Source organism: Semicossyphus pulcher, unplaced genomic scaffold (genome assembly GCF_022749685.1).
Source record: "Semicossyphus pulcher isolate SPU_LCO1_2020_fin unplaced genomic scaffold, fSemPul1.0.p SCAF_3, whole genome shotgun sequence".
Classification (NCBI taxonomy): domain Eukaryota; kingdom Metazoa; phylum Chordata; class Actinopteri; order Labriformes; family Labridae; genus Semicossyphus; species Semicossyphus pulcher.
Genome location: NW_027211704.1, coordinates 8442994 through 8465042, shown reverse-complemented (window position 1 = coordinate 8465042; position 22049 = coordinate 8442994). Strand labels below are relative to the sequence as shown.

The 22049-nt window shown below is 42.9% G+C and overlaps 1 protein-coding gene across 3 annotated transcripts in view; it reads right to left on the bottom strand.

Annotated features, from left to right (window-relative positions):
• mtss1 (MTSS I-BAR domain containing 1) overlaps positions 1-22049 on the bottom strand; it is a 70053-nt gene that overhangs the window by 20772 nt on the left and 27232 nt on the right. For all 3 annotated transcript variants that reach the window (XM_069677995.1, XM_069677994.1, XM_069677996.1), the window contains 4 exons: positions 20651-20724; positions 3809-3893; positions 2013-2104; positions 1846-1920 (listed from right to left, as the gene is read on the bottom strand). In XM_069677995.1, the coding sequence (XP_069534096.1) occupies positions 1846-1920; positions 2013-2104; positions 3809-3893; positions 20651-20724 (326 nt within the window). The remainder of the gene's footprint in view (positions 1-1845; positions 1921-2012; positions 2105-3808; positions 3894-20650; positions 20725-22049) is intronic.

Below are 22049 nucleotides of genomic sequence, written 5' to 3'. Positions count from 1 at the left end.
CAGTGTGCAGCCGGTTCAGTCCCTTTGATTATGGGATGGTGCGGCCAGGTGCAACCATGGCAGCCACAGGGTGTGTCTCTGTGATAGCAGGGGTGGGTGTGGCCCAGGTGACTGCCTGGCTGTATGCCTGGGTTACCCTTGCAACAGTCAACAGAAGCTGACAGCAAAGAAGCTGTTTACCCGCTCTGAATTTAGCAAAGCTTTTACTAAAAGATAGTAAAAGTGAGTGTTAAGTTCAACCAGATTAAAAATATCTTAACCTAACAAGTTAAAATAAAAAGACCTCCTTTGACAAAAATGGCTGCCGAGATACGGGACCTGTTGAAATACTAGAGGTGATATAAACTGGCTCTTTTACAAATCTGAAGATTCTCTCAAGTCTATGAAATCAAGTCCCAAGTAAAGTCCAACAAGTCCCAAGCTAAGTCCAAAACAAGTCAAGTCCGACACGTCTCCAGTTCAGGTCCCAGGGAAAGAAATAAAAGTCCCAAGTCAGGATAACCAAGTTATTAGTTAAAATGAAAATCTAATTCAGTCTAACAAGTCCAAAAAGTCAAGAGCTAGAAGTCCAACAAGTTTTAAGACCATGACCTACATCAAGACCAGTAAACCAAGAGTAAACCAACAAGTCCTGAGACTATTCTCATGTCAACACAAACAAGTTCCAGGTCAAGTCAAACAGACCCGAGTCAATTCCAACAAGTCCCAAGCCAAGACTATGAAGTCCATAGTCAAGACCAACAAATCTCAAGTTGTGTACCAAGTTCAAACAATTCAAGTCCAAAAACTCCTGAGTCAAGATGATCCAAACATAACCAATAAGACCGACATCAAGACAAGTGAACCCAGAGTACCGCAACAAGTCTTGACTCGAGTTCAAGAGGTGTACGTCAAGTCTTACGTCAAAACAGTTCTAGGTCACCTTCAAAGGCAAGATTTTAAAAATCCAACGTCAAGACCAACAAGTCACAAGTAAACTCCATCAAGTCCTGTGTCAAGTCCCACAGGTTCTAAGTCAAGATTATTAAGCTTGGAGTAATGCCCAACTTGTCATAAGTCAAGTCCCAGTCCAAATAGAGCTAAGACCAAAGACCACAAGTCAGGTCCAACTAGACTTAAACCAATTCCAACAAGTCACACATCAAGTTTCACCAGCCAAGAGTCGAGACAAGTCTCAAGTAAAGACAGATAAACTTTAATTTAAGACCAACAAGTCCCAAGTTTAGATCAAATAGTTAACCCTAAGATAAGTTTTGCAAGTCCAGACTAAAGTGCAACAAGTCCCGAGTTAAGAAAGTTAAGTCCAGGCCATAAAAGACAAGTTGCTACAATCTGTTAAAAGACCTGTATGTAGTGCTATATATTCATCTCTAATGGACTAAAGGGCACCAAAAAAAGACCGTTAAATTAATGAAAGACACTTACTTTACGCACTTAAAAACAAGGCTGAATAAAAGATACATGGGGCAGTTTTGTTGTCATAGAAACACATTTGTGAGGGATTATTTCTGCCTTTGGGTGTCAGGTGACTGACAGGAGACATAACGCAGAGCAGATCTGAAAACACTTCTCAGTACAACGAGGGCGGGATCGCACAGACTCTTCATGTTTGCTGTGGAGGATTATCTCACTCTGACTAAGATGGTTTTAATGTTAAGCAGGTGGCGTCTTCTTCTTCTTCTCCTGACGTAAACAAGCTCTGCTATTAGCTGTAAACATGCATGCTATCCTCTTCATATTGCTTTTGACTGTGTGATAAGTGAATTTGAAAGACTGTATTATTGTTTCAGTTCTGCAGACAGCCTGCTGTATGGTAATGTTTGAGCCGACAGGTGTTCTTCTTACCTTTCTTCACCTTCTTCTGCAGCTTGATGGTGTCTGATGATTTCTTCTTGATGTCCGCTCTGGCCTTTTTGTACTCTAAACAACAAGAACAAGCCGGCAGTGAGGGACAGTTCGCATCTGTACACGTCTCCGTACGTGTGTGTGTTTGTGTTAGCATGTTAGCATACCTTTAGCGTGGTCCTTGTCCAGCTGACTGGCCACTTTCTTCCACTCCTCCATCTTTAACTCCAGCGGGGTGATGAGACTTTCTGAGAGAGCTCTGAGGAGAAGATTAAAAAGCCTCACTTTATCTTTGTGTTTCATCCAATTATGTTGAAACAAGCCTACAAACTAGAAACCAAATCTTCACAGTCCAAGCTTACATCTCTAAATGTATTGGGTATTTGAATTTGCTGTCCAATATGGTTCGTATGTTCCTGTTTAACACATCGTCTGTGGGTGTGTCAGCATATTTCTGTGTTACTTCATGTAGCACACATTAGGTCAAAGGTGAAGCTGGGAGTAGAGGAGCTCTACAGAACCTTTCACACTTTGGAAGCCGCATAAGAAACTTTAGTACACACTACAGGATAATCAACCTGATTTTGGGCACGATTCCCTCCTTCAGACAAAAGTCAGCAAAGTCCTGACGTTCTGATGGTTTCTAAAGATGATCTCTCCAGATGTTCCCGTGGTGCGAGGGCCGCACCGATTTCAAATATTAAACTGATATCTGATATCCTGATGTGTGTGGGGGGAACCCCGAGGACAGCCGAGCATGGCCTCTGTGGATTGTCACGTTGAACGGAGCAAGCTGACTAAAGGAGGAAGCACAACAACCGCAGCCATGGCGACACAAGCACATGTGTATAAATGTCCAGCTTATGTTTACGCCGTCTCCACCACTTCAGCCACAGTTTGTTCAAAAACTATCATCGGCAATTCTTCCTGCCCGTCGTCCGCCATGTTTGTTTACTCTAAAGTCTCACTGACCGCTAGTGAGATTTCCAGCTGTGAGAGTCGGACTCTGGTTGTTGGTGAATGAATTTGTTAGTGTGCGGTGTGCTGTTTGGGTCATATCGTTGCTCTCCACACACTACAGGAACAAAGCTGTTCAATCTATCATTATCTGTCGTCATGTGTGGGCTCGCTCACATTTTCAATACCTGTTAAGATTGTAAACATCTGTCAGTGGGGGCCAGCCTTAAGGTGTTTACTTCCAAATCACTGGTCCGGATCATTGGGTTACAAACTGTTTGTCCTAACAGAGTTTAACCTGCAGCAACTTTTCTGTCCCACTTTTGAGCACAAAAACAAGTTGCAAACAGAAAACCTACATTTGGCACATTTGTTGTCTAACAGATGCTTTTTCACACATCTAGCAGTTATGGAGCAACATGATCAGAGATTCAGAGCCATGTTTGGTTAACAACAGTTGACTCTTTTAACTCCGTTTTTGGTCTCCGCCAACTCCTCAGGGAAATTCCTGACTCTTAAGCTGAAGGTTTTGTGTGTACTGTGTGTGTGTGTGTGTGTGTGTGTGTGTGTGTGTGTGTGTGTGTCCTCTGACTGACAGTTTCCTTAATGACATTAGACAGTAATGAAAGAGAAACGGCTGTAACGCCACAGCAGTGACAGTGAAGAGGGGTTATATGAGGGCAACTTCTGCTCTCTCTCTCTCACACACACACACACACACACACACACACACACACACACACACACACACACACCTTGTAGCTGTCGTGTGTATGAGCATATGTCAGTTGAGAGTAATTAGATCGTCTAGTTCCCACACTGTCGGAGACTGTAAAAGGTGCCATAGCACCATCATTCACACCTCCACCTGTCCTCCCAACATAGTAAATAACACATGCATCACTAATCTATGTGTGTGTGTGCTGTGTGAAAGTGTGTGTGTGTGTGTGTGTGTGTGTGTGTGTGTGTGTGTGCGTGCGTGTGTGTGTGCGTGTGTGTGTCTTACGTGGTGAACAGTTTGAGCTTGGATTCGATGCTGCGATGTCTCATACACATCCTGGTTAGCGCTGAGCCGATCTCCTTGGTGGCTCCTGGGGAACAAAACAAAAACACAACGATAAGATGATGAGTTTTATTTTGAAAACAAATTGAAATGGAGCGATAAGAGATAACCTTTCAAAATATGTATCAGTTTGGAGCATTGAAACTACAAAATAAAAGCCCCAAACAGCCCAACTGGGTATCTTAAAAACAACCAGTGTTGATCACAACAGCCAACAACATCCTGACTCCCATGCACGGGCCCGCATTTATAAACCAGTATATGAGAAACACTGAACAAGCTAACAAGCCAGGTATGCTAAACACAGACACAGATACCTGCAGAGAAACTGGAGCTCAGACTTCTGCAACAGGAAGCCAAATTATTTGTGTGATATTTACATGAAAACTCTGCAAAAGGCTCCAACATCACAAACATGGTGGAGATCAGTGACTGAATTAGCTGAGGTGACACCTAGCAGCTCCCACCTGTCACTCAAAGAGGCCACACCCCTAATTATGCATAAGTTAGTTGTAGTGAGTTGTATAAAAATTCAACACAATTTCTGTTGTCATGAATAGAGAAATGAGCGACAGAGATAACCAGGCTGTTAACATGTTTAATTCTGCTGTAACGTGGGACACTTCAACATGGGGCCTAATGGGGGTGGACTCTCTTTTGGAGGCAGCCTCTGGTGGACATTTGGGGAACTGCAGTTTTTGGCACATTTGCGTTGGCTTCATATTTCAGTTAGGATGTTGCAGCTTGCTTTAAACCATGATTTGACTCTTCCACTGCAGCTTAAGCATGTAACATAGGACAGGAAAAGGCTACTTGCCTAATTTGGTCCAATATAAATACTTAACTCTACTAAATAAAAAGGTCTGGTCATTTTTAGACATTTTAATGTTGAAATGTTAAAAATGAAACATTTAAAGTGATATATTTCTTGCTGCTATGGTCTGAACTTTCAAAATAAAAGAGGAATTGAACTAAAAAAAAACCTGCATTTAGTCTGTGTGTGAGAGCAGTGAGTGTGTGTGTGTTTGTGTGTGCATGTGTGCCATCATTGCTTCATGTTATGGGATTAAAGAAAATGGATGTGATTAAGATCTTAGTGTTGAAATGTGTGCACACCGCACGTGTGTTCGTCCTTTTGTTGATGAATTATGTAAGAAAGAGCCCGCCTCCTTTCACAATCCTCCTCTGTTAACTGGATGGAACATTATTAAGTTTCAAACACGCAACAACAGAAGTGCTCACATTATGAGATCCTCCATCTAACACCGCTTGATGAGCATTTAACAGCTCTTATGAGGCAGTGACTTTTAACCAAATGTATTACAACAATTCTGGGTGTAACACAGACTGACACAACACTGAGCAGCCTCCCCTCAAACACACACAGCTTCTGTGTCCATCATTTTAACACTGTGTTATTATTTATTGAGAAACAGGAAGAGCATTTCAAAACGCTCTGAATCATTGGGAGCTGTTTTCAGTGGCTGCATTAAACCGATTCAAACTGCCGTAGATTCAAGAACATCTGGCTGTGGAGGTTGATGCATGTTTTACGACACCTTCCTCTCTTATTTGTGGTTTGATTTATACATTATTTTTTCTATCATATCTGTGGTATTGCAGGACACTGTTGATAAAGAAATGTTGTAACTCAGTAAGACTTTACTCCACGTTGAATTTACAATAAATCTGCATCCTGACAGATTTCCATTTGTTGCATTAAAAACAGCCCTGGCTATTGCAACAATACTTCTAAAGCTTGACTGATGTGATTAGAAAAGTCTGTCTGCAGATACAAAATGTTTTGTTTCCTGCGGTGCACTCTGCACATTAATGCCACCTGCTGTCACATTTAAGCTCCAAAAATTAATGGATGTGGTAAAAATGACGATGCTGCCAGGGCGAGAGGCGGGGTTACACCTGGACTGATCGCCTGTCAATCACAGGGATGACACACAGAGACAGACTTTCACGCTCAAATACACACCTACGGGCAATTTAGAGTCACCAGTGAACTTAACAAGCTTTTTGGACTGTGGGAGGAAGCCGGAGTACACGGGGGAACCCACGCATGCACAGGGAGAACATGCAAACTCCACACAGAAAGGCCCACTACGTCTGAGCCGGGACTCGAACCAGGAACCTTCTAGCTGTGAGGCAACAGCGCTAACCACTATTAGAGATATATATACATATATATTTTTGCTTTTAAAGATTATTTGGCCTTTTATGCCTTTATTTAGAGAGAGGACAGTGGATAGTGTTGGACACAGGGGAGGAGAGAGTGGGCACGATGCAATTTTTTTGGAAGTTTGCGACATGTAAATTTAAACCTTTGGGAAGAAGTCAGACTCATTAGGAAACAGAAATGTGAAATGGGTTTATAAACTACAGCTTTGTTTTTAAACATGATTAATACAGAAGAAGATTCATATGAAGCTTCTGCAAATAAACACTGATTTAGATTTTGTTTGGCCAACTTTTAGATCATTAATTCAGAACGGTGCAACATTTGGAGGGAAACACAAACGTTTACACGGGCAGAGGAGAGAAGGAAAAGGGCTGCATCATTTCTACAGTGAGTCCTCTGTCATCTCCACACACACACACACACACACCCACACACACAAGCACACACAGCCAAGCCCTTCATAATAGTTTCTTTGTGTCACTCAGTCTATGGGGACACAACACTTCCTGTTAAACCGACGTCTCTGACACGCACGCACGCACGCACGCACGCACGCACGCATTAAAAACATATTCAGGTGTTTTAATGCAACTTTTAAATGTTTAAAAGGGGAACTAAATTATGTCGTGAATGTAAATCACGTCTGCTTTTATAGTGTGCATGTTCTCTTGCAGCCAGGACACTCTTCAAAAAGCAATCGTGGCCTGCATGTCTGATAAGATAAGAAAATATAATCCTCTTTAATCCCACGGCGGGGACATGTGCAGTGTTACAAGGCGATGGTGGAACAGTGAAAAATCAAGATACAGTAAATAAACATATAACAGGAAAGATAACAGCCTCAGCTTTACAACTCTACTGCCCTAAATAACGGAAAATGACTGGAGGATGTTTGTCCTGTGATATGAGACGAACTAACTGATTAAAACTGATGTTTCGAGCTACTTTTTCTTGTATTTAGCGACTAAAATGTGAGGATCTGCTGCTTTTCTCGGGGTTTCCCGAGCGGCAAGCAGATAACTGGTGCTGGATATCTGGGTCAACACTTCTTCTGTGCGCTTGTCAATGTTTACAGTCTGGCTGACAGTTGAGAAGACGACGTCTACGACCAGACAGTTATTTGCACTCTTACTCAGATATCTGTTTATAGAGGTTAATAAAAAGCTAAACAGTCCTTCACTGAATTGGTAGAGGATTGCATGACGGCTAACGGCTAATGTTTCCCCGTTCTTTCGCTGTCCACATGGAAAGTTTTTCTGCATACAATCTAAGCCTTGAAATGTGGAAACCCTGCATTAATTATGTGTCAAAATAATCTGAAGAAATAGTTCCTGACTTGATGACATGAAGGCCTCCTCAGGTCGGAACTACAACTAGAGGAACTCTTGAGGAATTCTGATACAGGATTTGCTGGTTAATAATCTTGACGTCACAAGCAGAAAGATGCAAGAAACTTTGGATTTACGGGTCTAAGAGTTCTTCATTCAAAAATATGTCTTTCAATAAACTTTGCTGCTGATTTGCCTCCTACGGATACAAAAGAGAAATAAAACATCCGAACACAAGTTTTTGTCAGTTTAAAAACCAACGACAGACAAAGTGCTGATATAAAAAATACACAATTACACAGGTCCATCGTTCCTTCACTTCAAATGCTCGCACATTACCAGCATGCTCCCGTGATAAGCAAGATCTGCTCAACAAATCGTGCAGGCGATCCTTTTCTTTGCAGCGTTGGGGGTGAAATGCTCCCAGACTTCAGACGTTTCAGGAAGCACACACGCGCAACTCTGAGCAGAGATAGTGAGGATGCGAGATGGCTCACTCCTCAGCAACTCAGAAAAACGATGCTATGTCTGCGCACAGCATGAAAAACAGGCATGATGACGTTACCAAATGATGATCAACAATTAAATCCGTTGGCGACTAATTTTGTCATCGATTTTTGCAGACAATGTCGACTAATCGTTGCACCCCTAACAGTTAATGAAAAATACTCGGATTTAAAACGTAAACCAGAGCACGTACGACACCAAAAACCTGGTAGTGCTCTTACAGATGCTGCATTCATAAGCAGATATCTGTTATATAGATGTTACTGCTGCCTGATTATCTTAAGGATTTGATGTATTGTAGCAGATTAATCAACAATGACAGGTGGAGCATTACAGTCACGCTTCCTCACGCGTCTCCATTCTGTGCTGGTACAAAGTGACACAGCAGATTCACAAAGAACACTCTGAATCGTGTGACTTCACACCGACTCATTTCTGGTTATTTGAATATCAAAAATCTGAGAGCTGCACAGAGAGGAAGCAGGCAGGATCACACACACACACACACACACACACACACACACACACACACACACACACACACACACACACACACACACACACACACACACACACACACACACACACACACACACACACACACACACACACACACACACACACACAGGGAGGCAGGCTGCGATGCTGAGTCACAGCTCAGTTATGTAAAGTAAAAAAATAGATCAATCACAGTGAAAGAACGAGTGTGCGCATTCATCCAACACTCCGGCACTAACAGGAAGTGATGTCAGCGTGAAACCTGGACTGACTGTACACACTTTCGTTTGAAGCACGCCCTCCCTTTCCCCCGCACACACACTCCTCCATCCTCCTTTACATCTTCTCTTCCCTCTCCCATCCCTCCATTTCTGATCCATCTCTCCCTCATCGTCCGCTATTCCTCCTCCCTCCTCGCTCTCCATCACCCCCTCTCTCCTCCTCTTCCTTCCTCCTTCCTTTCCTCGTCTATTCGGTCGTGGCTGCTCACAAACAAAACACTAATTATCGGCTGCAGGAACATGAACAGAAACCTGGCAGAAGGTGGGCGCGCGCACACACACACACACACACACACACACACACACACACACACACACACACACACTCAGGTATGAGGCGTGGGTTAAACGTTAAAGGTGTGGCGAGGTGTGTTTGGTTTATTTGCCTTTCCCTCCCTGTTGCTGAGCTCAGAGGACATTAAAGTCTGAAACTCTGAACCACAGCTGAGTCTTTGAAATGCTTTTAATGCAGCTGAAGTAGAGGTTTCAAAAGTCTGCTGTGCAATGTTTTAATGTGTGTGTGTGTGTGTGTGTGTGTGTGTGTGTGTTTGTGTGTTAAATCTTGCCTGGTTTAAAAGCCCATCCACGGTTTTGTTTTTAACAAAATAAAAGCACGAGTTCAGACTGCAGGAAAGATAATGAAGATATCTTTAAGATTTTTTACTAAATGTGTTTATAATAACAACAAATTATTTACTTTACTTTGGAACTGAAGCAGTAACAGCAAGTCAAGTTTGTGGAGTAAACTTAAAAGAAACTGCGTATTGGAGAGTTTGTTTTATAACACATTTGCAATAACATGTTTATAAGTGATAATATCAGAGTATAAAGTGTATCATATTAGTGATAATAGGACAGCGTGGTGTTTCAGGCTTGTGTAGCTGCTTCCTCAAGCTGCAAGAAATTAATCTAGCGCTTTTAAAGAATAACGCGGTCCCTCGTACCCCACTGTCATGAGGAAATATAATACACGTTAACAATACCTGTACTGTCGTCACACCCAACAGAGTTGTTGCGTTAAACAAGGACACTTCACACTTTAAACATTTGACAGTTATTTATGATATTGTAGTTTTTCTTCTTCGACTGTAAGACCAGAAAAAAATAAGACCTAAGTAAATATTATTCAAGTATTTTCAAAGCAAACGTAACACTTTCATTGTGAGAATATTAAATTTAAGGCTTTTTTATGACTTTGCAGGTACCCCGGCTTCAGGCTTGTGCAGCTGCTCCTAAGTGGCTAAAAATAAAAGGAATACATCTTTATAGAATACGAACAGTGAGCGATAAATTTGACATGTTTCAGCATGAACAGAAACAGGTTTGCATGTGCACCAAGAAGTGCAAAAAATGAATTTAAAATGATTCCAGTCCTAACCTAAAATGTAATGTAATCAGGGTAACAAGGCTACAGGAGCAGATTAATCTCAGAAACATGGCTATGATGATCACAAACGTTCGTCAAGATGATCTAAAACACTTTATTAGGAGGTCAAACTGAAAGTAACCCCCCTTACATGTTAACTTTATCATTTAAGCAGTTTAAGTGATCACAAACTCGTCCTCAAAGACCTCTCTCTATAATTTGTTTATGCACCGCGTCAGCGCTGGAGGAGGGTCCCTCTGAACCAATCACAACTCCACACAACTCTTTAAACCAATCACAATCGCACTGTGGAGGGAGGGAACATATGTGGGTGGAACATGCACGTGAGGAAGCGAGTGCTGGCGTTAAAATTGTTCGGTGCCTTTAATCATCCAGCGGCCTGCCAATCAAAAACACAGCAGCAAACACATTTAGATTTGCACACCCAACAGGCTGATGAGCACTATGGCAGGTTTGGGTCAATCATGTGAAGCACACAAGGTGAAGCGCATGGATAAAAGTCAATATATATAAGTTAGGTTCCCATTTTATAAAGAACTGTGATGAAGACGATTGAATGGAAACGTGATTATTAAACGTTAAAATGATGCCGCCTGAAGTAGGAGACTAATAACATTCACAGGCCTTTACATCATGTGAGTACGAGCATGGTAACACTGAAACTACCACTAAAACCACGATGCAAATAAAGTGATCAAATCAACTTTTACAATCCTTGATGTCAGTTGGGCTTTTACTTTGAAACTGCACCGAGCTGAATCATTTATTCAACTGTCGTTTCTTTTCTTATCTCAACAACTTCTTTCTGCTTCATTGAGGAACTTTAATACGACTGAAAATCTGCTCTCCAGTTTTATTGAAGAAAACGTCATAAAGTCAGTATCAGAGTCTGCGGCCCAACCCTGTTTGATGTCGTAAACGTTCATTCAGCAACACATGAGTTACAACAGGGTGACAGAGTGTGTTGTACCCAGGTGCTGAACACACCGTGGGCGTCAGCTGCGCTTGTGTTCAGACATGCCTAATGGAGCTCGGAGTCGACTGAGGATGACTTTAGAGAAAAATGTAACCTGACAAGAAGAGACAGACTTTGTTTCGTTCTGGGTTTTATGTGCAGCCGAGTCAAGGACCTAAAGAAGCAAATAAATGACATCCGTTTGAGTTTATCAGAACACGATCGAAGACGATTGATCAGTTTGTGTAGACAGTAATTACACAACAGAAGAAACACACTACATGTGGATTCCTGAACATCACCACACATGATTGGGGAACGCCTCGTTCCAAAACCACCAGTATTACACAAAACAAACACAAACATTACAGATGTTTAGTGTTTCTCAACAGAAGACACCGTGTGTATCTGTATCTGCATATTCTGACGGCATTTTCCTCTTGGGAAATGGGATGGATAAAAACAGGCAACTGTTTGACCAGGACTAGAGTCCAACAAAACGTTTTCAGGTTTTGCATCACTACATGCATCACATTTTTGGGAATACAATACTTCATGAAAACCTGGAGGACATCCATCCATCCATCCATCCATCCATTATCTTTACCGCTTTTACACGCAATTAAGAGTCACCACTGAACCTAATGAGCATGTCTTTGGACAGTGGGAGGAAGCCAGAGACCCCGGAGAGACCTGGAGGACATGGGCGGATGGAAGGATGGATGGATGGATGGATGGATGGATGGACGGATGGAACACATTTCCACTTGGATTCAAAGGTTAAGTGATTCGTTTTCCATGGTCGAAGGTTGAAGGTCAAGCAATCCCATAAAACATTTTATTTTGGGGGCAATTTTCATCATTTCATGTTTTTAGTACTCCTCAAGCTTAAAGTTAAATATCTTAATAATTAACCTGTAAAGTGCAAATAAAAGCTTGTGTCAATAATTAACTGACAGTTTGGAGTTTATGCACCGTCTGGTGAGTCTTTCTGAGTCTGATTTCTGGTGAGTCTTTCACAAAAAAAGACGAGAGACTAAATGACAATCAAGCCTTTAAAGCTTGATAAGGCTGATTGGTCCTGAAGAACCACATCAGTTTCAATTATATTAAGGGCCTCGGCGAAAAACTAAATTTGCAGTTGTTCAGTCTGATTATTTAATTGCAGTGATGTTATGTTAACTACTTGTTCATCTGGAGGCTGTACGCGGAGGCGTCCTTCATCTTTTCTGGAACTCTACGTTTGCAAAAATGGCAAATAAAGAACCTGGTTTTACTGCATCTGTGTTTGTAAATGTGAAAAATGTAAATTAAAAAAAAAGATTGCATGTGTTTCAAGGGTTCAGGACTTAATATGAACAGAGAACCGTCACATAGGACATACACAATACGCAAACTGTTGTATAACACATGCTTATGATATGAAGTGTTGACTCCTCTGGTTGAAGTAAAAGAAGAAGCTGTTCCAGTCTGTTATAACTTCTCTCCATTTTCCAAAGACACCAGAGACACAGAGAGCGAACTGTTCGCCCTCCTCCGAACACATTTCCCAGCTTCTCTCCTCCTCACGGCTCATAATGTGGCCCTTTCAGAAAGTTCTGTAAGTGTGACTGTGTGTGTTTGTTTTAGCGCCTGTTGATTTCTCTGCTCACAGGTTGTTCCTCAAAGACTCTTCTCCTCTCAGTCTCCTCCCTGTAGCTGTAATTGTGACTGTCAACTTCCATAATATAGCTGTGTCCCAATTCAGGAGCTGCATCCTTCGAAGGACGCGGCCTACAAAGGATGCGTCATTCGTAGACACTAAGGTCGAACTGAAATGAGACAGTCTGGTATACGGAGGAGTTCCTTTTAGCATCACCAGCTGTTCCTGCCCTTACCCTTGCGTCATCACACACCACTACTTCTGCCTAGCAACAGGTAACTACTGTACTACCTAGCTATCATAACTAACGTTGCGTCACTTTATTGAGTTGAAACCAAAAACTTTCACATTTAAAGTGTATTCCTCGGTCACTTAAGAGTCCGCCATCCCATTTGAATTGGGCGCAATGAATCTTGGGATACACTGGGCCGCAAAGGATGCACCCGATTGATCCTTCGTGGCCCGGGAAAGGGAGGACGCATTTGTCGGCCGCATCTGAAGGAGCCTTGGAAAAGGGACAGCCTCGACGCGCAGCTGTGACAAATAAGCCTTCAAATACGTCCTTCAAAGGATGCCAAATGCCTGACAACACCTGCCTGGGGTTTAACACAACACAAAATAAACCTCTGCCACAAATCTCTGCATGTAAACTATTCATATTAAATAAATACAGAATGACAAAACAATACTCATGAATAGGGCCGCACGATAAATCGCAATTTCAGCGTTATCGCAATATGAACAGTCGCAATAAAACAAGTCGCAAAAGTCTGAATTTATCGCGATGAATACAAATTTTTTTTCATGTAAACGAGCCATGCCTTCTCACTCAGCATACACTCACACACACACACTCAGCATGCACTCACACTCACATTACTACGTGTCACTTGGGGGTGAGAAAAAAACAGGGGGACATGTTGCAAACACAGGTGTTGTGTAAAACCTGTAGAAACTCTATATAAGCACTCTTTATCGCGCTCCGTATCATAATCACGCAGTGATAAGTTTTCTCGTATCATGCAGGCCCACTCAAAGACTGTATTGATATTTTTGACCCCCCACTGATCACCACAACAACAATTCCAGTCTTCAGCAGAATCAGCCCCCTGCTCTTTCTCTCTTTATTGATCCAGTTATTGATTAACTGACCGGTTGACCAGTCAGTCAGTCGCCTCTGCAATCAAAAACACACACACAGAGCTGACCTCAGGAAACCTCTGTTAGAGCTCGTCAGCACTCGGTGGGTGGTCTTGTGATCTGTGTGTGCATGTCGTCTAAAGCCCCATGATGCCAAAGACGTCAACAGTTCCTCGGTTGCGAGGGAAACCAGTCATGTGGTTTCACCAGAGAGGAGACAAGAGGAACCTGCTTTTAAAATCAGCTGATTGTGACAAGTTTTATGACAAGTTGATACTGATCTCATCGTCACTCCTCGACAGTATCAGTGATGTCTGCAGACATTCGTCATCGATTTGAGAGAGTCTGAAACGTTCTCAAGAAGCCAAAAACAACTTAAATCTATATCGTTGCATGCTTAACAGTTGCACTTTTACTCTGAAGGGTAAACATGTAAACAGTTCTCAGATTTTTTATCTGATTTGTGTCAAAAAAAAGGATAAAAAGAGGAAAAGATTTAAAGTAGAACCTAAAAAGTGCAGCACAGGAAGAGGAGGGGGGATGAGAGAAGCAGAGAGCGGACAGTGCAGAGCCGTCGTCTTTTTTTTCCTGAAATATAATAGAATTAAATGAAATCTAATTTGATTTTATTTAAATTCAATCTGGTGAAACCAAAGACAATCAATCAGATAAAAAAGAACATCAGCTGGTAAATGCAGAAAGAGAGAGTGATGCTTCAGATTGTCTATTTAAGGACGTCCTGTCGATCTGTGTCGGGCGATCAATGCCTGAGTGGCTCGACAGGTGTCTTTCAGCGTTAAACAGATCATACGATAAATAAAGCACATTATAGTTTTGCTCAGACGACATTGTCAGGTAGTAAAACGCTTTATGTCCCGATCGAGTCAGCCCTATTTGATTATTTCTTTCTTTAAATGTAGAACCTCAGCTTTTACATTTACATTCTTTTAACATAACGTAACTGAGACTGGCACATTGTACAAACCAAGCAGGGAGTTAAGTCCTGATTTTGTTGCTTCTTACAAACTTAGCCAATAACGCTGCAAAAAAAAAAAAAAGCCTCATACATTTGTGTTACTTCTTCTAAAATTTAAGGAGCAATTTTTTGACAAATGTCTGCAGAAGATGTGGGTCTTGTCCACCAAGTTACAAGTGTTTTTGATGCAATGATATTCAGTTGTCTGCACCTGTTTTTGCAGTAAAATTCAGACAGTCGAGGGGCTGTGGTCGAGCGACAAAGGCAGGAAGTGAAGAGAGCGAGCGCTGTTAATGTAAATAAAGCAGTGAAACAGAGAAATAAGATGTTATTTTGTGATTGTTTCACAGCGGTTAAACAACACACTAACTCGGTACAGCCTCGCAGAAAGGTACAGGGTTTAGTTTTTAAAGGCCGAAGTCGACTGTGAGTCTGTCTGCTCCGCCCTCCATGACACCTGCAGCTCTGATACACACAGTGGGCTGTTCTCATTCACAGAACGGCAACAAGAAAATTTTTTTTTAGTAGTATCATATCGAAGTTTAAATATCTGGTATCATGAGATCATATTACAAAGAGTAACGTCTACACCAGGTGTGTAGTACTACTGAGACGCCTTTAAGCGAGACACCTGTGTCCCGAGGTGCGTTTCTGTCCTTACAAACAGTCTTTAAAAAAAGTGTTGTGTTGTTGTACCCAGATCACAGAAAGATGAGAACATGGGCATTACTGTGACAACCAGCCACAAACTCACCAGACCGGTTCTGAGACACACACACACACACACACACACACCACACACACACACGTTGACAAGACTTGTCAATGCAAAGAGTGTAGCAGTGTGTGTGTGTGTGTGTGTGTGTGTGTGTGTGAGAGTCCCAGCATGTGTGTGTGTGTGTGTGTAAAGTCAGCTGTTCCATTTGTCCTCTGTCTTTCACACACTCAGCAGCTGACAGGCTGAAGGATCTGAGAACAAGAGGCTGGAGGAGGAGTGTGGAGGATGTCGGCGTAAAAAAGGATAAAGAGAGCACAGAGAAAAAAAAACTCTCTCGCTCTTCGGCCTGCAAGTCGACCTCGGGGAGTGAACAGGCACTGATTTTATTTTGGCGGGGAAAGGACAGAATCATAACGGATAATTCGAGGACATGAGCGAGGACATTAAATCCAGCAGAAAGGACCATCACAGTCGTAATGATCAAAGTTGCTCGGCTCACTTTAAGTGGTCTCAGTGACACCTGTTCGATTTGCCATGGAAGTGAAAGGTCACCAAGTTAGAGCCTTTTTTCTACTTTCAAAATAAAAGCTGGGACATAGGTGGGCAATATTTTACTTAGTAGAAGGAGCAGTATTTTGTGTCTGTTTTAACTTAAATCAAAAAGCATTAGGCCTCAACAACTGAAATCACATAATAACTAATTAACTGATAAAGACATTCTGAGACTAAACTAAATTAATTCTGGACATTAGCATATATTATTAACACTAGGCGACGGTAAAGGAATAAGTTGGAGTGCCAAAGTTTTTCTGAAATTCAATCTACAGTGAAGATCCAAAAATTCACAATTATCTAATTTTCAGGCAAAACTCTAAGACATAAAGGAACACAATACATCAAATGTTCCCCCAGGGCCAGTTTGTTCAAAAGCTTACTTCTCCTAATGAAGACTTTTACTTTGAAAGAGACATGGCCCCAACGCCCAGATGTGGTTGTTGCTAGTCAAAGATGATAAGCAAATGACCTCGTACGATCTCACATGCTCAGAAGCTGCCGAAACACCTTGAAAAAAGTGACAGAAAGGACTCGACAACAAACACGCGTGCCCATGATCAAGGTTAGGCGAACATCTAATTTTGCTCGCACAAATCCTGTGTGCTTTCAAATGTTTACCAGCAGACCAAGACATGTTTTGGTGTCCTTTTTAAACTACCTGTAAAGAAGGAGACAGCTGTCGACATGCACAACACACACAGAGAGAATAGAGGAATGTGCCTGGTCAACATGCAGGCTGTAAAGGTCGTATTAGCTTTTCTCTGAGCTAACTGCTAACAGATGGCAACAGTCCTGTGTGCGCTGAAGGGCCAAGCTGGGTGACATGTATCCAGGAAGGGTTTTCTGTCAGGTTAGAACAGTTTGTTGCCTACGGCCTTGTGAGCACGTAGGGTTAATTTCCTCCAGTCCAGCCATTATGATTCTTATAATCGGGCCTAGTTGTTTTATTCGCGTTTGTTTCACATTGTTTTTGCACTATGAGCACCAACTTGAGGATGGATAATGATGCATGACACGATCAGATAAGACAACAATACAAGGACTTTTAAGGCCTTGCCTAACAGCTAGTTTTAGACTGACTAAGTCTGGGCTTAAACATGGCCTAAAGCACACCCTGATTAACGTCTTCTTATAATCTCATGGAACCATCATTTACAGAAAGGTCCTCATGCTGTATTGAAGAAGACTTGAAACTCACATTTAAGACCATAAACTCATTAGGATGTGTGGTCATGAGCTTTGGGTAGTGACCGAAAGAATGAGGTCGCCGATACAAGCGGCTGAAATGAGTTACCTCCGCAGGGTGTCTGGGCTCAGCCTGAGAGACAGGGTAAGGAGCTCAGACATCTGGAGGGAGCTCGGAGTAGAGCCGCTTCTCCTTCGCATTGAAAGGAGCCAGTTGGGGTGGTTCGGGCATCTGATTAGGATGCCTCCTGTCCTGGGCGCCTCCCTGTGGAGGTTTTCCAGGCACGTGCAACTGGGAGGAGATCCCGGGGTGGATCCAGAGCTCGCTGGAGGGATTATATATCCCACCTGGCCTGGGAACACCTCAGGATCCCCCAGGAGGAGCGCGAGGGAAACGTGGCTAGGGAGAGGGACGTCTGTGCTAACTTGCTTAGCGTGCTGCCACCACGACGCAGACCCCGGAGTAGTGGAGGAAAATGGATGGACGGAACTCATTAAGGTTGTGATAAAACAAGAGAGCAGCAGGCTCAGTTCTTTTTGCAACCAGTAGAGTCGCCCGTGCTTGGCGTATGATGCCATCTGTGCACAGAGATAGATGTATGCTTTCAGTACCGACTGCTCCGTGTGTCTCTGCACATTGCTGTAACTTTCTTCTCCTGTTGTTGACCTATACTGTATGTCTTGTCATGTGAGGTGCAAGATGATACTGTAAGATAACATGATGGTTTGCGGAGGCAAAAATATAACCATGTGATGTCATGTGCTGCCTGAAGCTGCTTATATCACATAAAACAGTGTATTTAAAAGGACTGTACTGTTGTGTATCTGCAGTGTGCTATCGTGCTATCAGAGGCTCTGCTCAATCTGTCCTGTTTTATTTCTTTGCGTGTGTTGCTGATAAACAAACAGGAACACTGAGACGTGACAGAGCAGGTCTTCCACAGAAGGGAGCGGCCGTGATTCATCTCCCACACACACACACACACACACACACACACACACACACACACACACACACACACACACACACACACACACACACACACACACACACACACACACACACACACACACACACACACACACACACACACACACACACACACACACACACACACGCACACACGCTACTGGATTTCCTCAAAATACCAACTGACTTCTGCGTTACATAATCATAGCAGCAGCTGACTGGCTTAACAAAGATCGAACACACGGACACTGCAGCTCTGAATGCACTGGTAGTCCCAGTCCACATCCTGCACGTATTTATAGGCTCTGTGGTCAGAATCAGAAGGGCTCCATACTGATTCTGTGCGCACAGGAGAGAGGAGAGGTTCTGCTAGTGTTTGAAGTGAGCCTGCATGAAAGACTAAATATAGCCAGTTCGGAGGGGGAGGACTGGACCAGCTGGCACAGAGTCCTGACCTCAACCAACAACTTTTAAGAAAATTTGAAAGACCTTTATGCCAACCATCTGTGCTGGACTTCTTTTAGGCTATTGTGGCTAAATGGGAGCAAATCTCTGCAGCTGGGTTGCAAATCTTGCAGGAAGGGTTCCTAGAGGGGTGGAGGAGGCTTTAGCACAACAGGAGGACCCTACTGATTACAATGTTTTTCACTACCAGCCAATGCAACATGGTTAGACATGCAAGGTGTGGCTTATTCTTTCTTTAATGGTTGCTCCAGAGTGATACATAGATGATCAGAAGTCTGCATGGGCTTCATGCAGCAACATTTAAGCATCATGTTGCCCCAAACATTCTCTTATTTTTATTACCAGAGTCCGAATCTCTATTTACAGGACTGGGACCAGAGCAGGACTGGATTTTAGTTCAGGAAGTGTTCTGGTTTCCATTTGTAGTACGTTTGTAGTCCAAGAACTGTTGTATGCAGGAAAAACTGTCTGTGAGAGCAAAAGCAGGTGGAGCGTAATGACAACCTGGCTCCCGTCAGCATCATCTGACGTCAAGTTAGCTTCTTATTAATTTCTATAAACAGACGTCTGCAGCGAGTTTAGCTAATAATCTGCTCTAGATCTAAAAATTAAACTTGAGCAACAAATCTGCTTGATGCCGTGTCACAAAAGCCGTTCAGCATTTAGATTTCCTGACTTCCTTGAATGCATCAGAAATGATGGATCCGACCTCTGTTCAACTAACTTCTCATGTTAAAGTAGTTTTCTTCTCCTCTTGAGGACAGACCTGACAAAGCTTCACTTTGACTTGTTACTAATCTGCATCATGATGTTGTTAATTCACTCAATCACAAGAAAATCTGTTTGTTTTTCGGTTCATACCGCTGAAGTAAGTCAGAGTGCAGCCTCTGTGTAACTTACTATTTACAGTGAAACTGAGACTCAGCACAGACAGATGAACGGGCGCTCTTCCGGGGGATGGAAGGAACCAAGAGGTGACAGCTTTTATTTTGAACACATATCTGCAGGGGAGAATTTCACTTCACTTTGATCTGAACACACGGTCGCTGGACTGTAAACAAAGCAGCGTACGTAGAAGGAAGTCTTGGCTGGAAGTCTTTTAGCGCTAAACGCTGGCTACACCAGAAGCCACGAAAAGTTCGCCGTGACTCCCACACGGCAACGATCTGACGACGATAGTCAACGGGTTACACATACAGGCGTGTGTTTGTCACTGCTAAGGCATTTACCTCTCCAATTATAACAGTTACAGGGAAATATGTTCATGTCTGAACAAAAGCAAACAGGACTTCTTCCCACAATGTTTGAATAATCCTTCAGCATTCAAAGACTCCCTCCCCCTTCCTGCACTAAGTGTGTATGTGTGAATGTGAGAAACTCTATCCAGGGTAAAACAAGACAGCTGCACATGAGGTCTCACTGTGTCACTTCAGAGAGAGAGAGAGAGACAGAGAGGGGGGGGGGAGAAAGGAAGACCAAAAGAGAGAGAAAAACATGTTAAAAAAAAGTGACCCAAAAACAGACCCAGTATCTTGAAAGCTCGAAAAACAGACGAGGAAAGAAAAGAGAGATGAAGTGAAAATTGGCCGTGTAATTTTCCTGGCCCTGCTTCATCCTCCGGTAGCACAATTCTTAATGGTTTCTACATTATACAGCATTACACACACACTAAAACACACACAGCCTCGTCCTCAGAGAGTTAATGGAGATAATTAGCTCCCTCATGATCTCACTATTTATATAAAAAAGAGACACAGTGAAAGATCAGACTGTAAGAGGGAAGGAAGGAACAGGCTGATCAACGGGGAGAACACTTCCCTCGGCTCTCTTACATGACAGAAACACACGCTGACGTACACACACACAAAAATCTAAGAATAATTCTCCTCTTTGAGTCTCGGGCCGACAGCAGAGAACACGATCCGGCTGTGTTTGCCGGATCGCACTGCGTCTACCTCTGTGTGTCTGTGTTTGCGTGCTTGTTTACCTCTGGTCCCGGTCGCCATGTCTGCCACCTTCTGAAAAGCATCCAGGAAGGCTCCGGTCACCATGATGGTCGTCCTGAATCGAAGACAAACAACACATATATATTCATTTAATTCATGTTTTATTCGATCAAGGAGTCAAGCTGCCTGTAAGAATGTGTAATCTAGACCGTCCAACAGCCACTCGGAAAGCACATTGTCAATATGCAAAGGTTGCTGCTGCTGAAGTGGATTGTAAATCCCTGGTTCTGATGCGGACGATGCTTGCAGCCCTGTTCTATTTTGGGTGAAGCAGAGACATACAGCAGACATGAGGCGTCCAATGATTCGCCGGCAACAAATTTAATTGTTAGTTGGTTACGTCATCACACGTTTTTCATGCTGTGCGCGGACATAACATCGTTTTACAGAGCCGAGTTGCTGAGGGGTGAGCCATCTCACATCCTTACTCTGCTGACAGCTGCTCATGTGAAACAGTGACCAGGAGGCGACAGGTAAACAAAACATAGCAACATGTTGGCAGCTGACGCAACACCATCGCGTCCTAAAACTAGTAAAGTCTGGGACCTTTTCACCCTCAACGCTGCAGAGAAAAGGACCGCCTGCATGATTTGCAAAGCGGATCTTGTTGATCACGGGAGCACGTCGGTGATAAGCTATGCTATGCTCCATCGGTAACTTCCGCGACTCCTTGTCATCTCTGCTACAAATTCCCCCTGTCTCTGTCCAAGCAGCGCTAACCCTGTTTCGGGCACGTTTGTGACGTCAGACAGTGACGCAGCAGAAAAGAGGCCGACAGACGTATACTCCACTGGCAATGGGAAAAGAGACAATCGGCATCTATAAGCGGGTCTTTCCGGGTCTGAAAAACCTGGGGTAGAAGCAACACTTTACCTTCTTTAAACCAATTTCAAATCAAACCTCTGGACCTTCAGGATGCTCATGCTTTCACACAAACAAGACGGAGAGTGCTCACTGGTTGGAAGTCAGGGAAGGATTTAAAGAGGGGAAGTGCCTTTCACCATGAATTGATTTGGGGAAATTGATTCATGCATAATTTCCCCATTTCCAATTCAGATGAGCTGCCACAAAGACCTAAAGAGTATCTAAAAGACCAAATCTCAGTTACGTAGCCCTGGCAACAACAGTCACTTTCACATTGACAAGTGGAAAACATAAGCATTCAGTCTTATGGAGAAAACACTTTGAACAAATCAATTAACTTATTATTTATGTGACGTTTCTGCTGTGCTTATTTTATGTCCTGAGCTACTCTGCTTGCATCTCTGATTGATTGCCTACATCAAGTAAATAAACTTAGTGACCTGCTGTAACACCATAGACACTTATGCTCATTATCAGAGCCGCCTGTGCACAACAAGACTAAATGTGTTTTGCTTT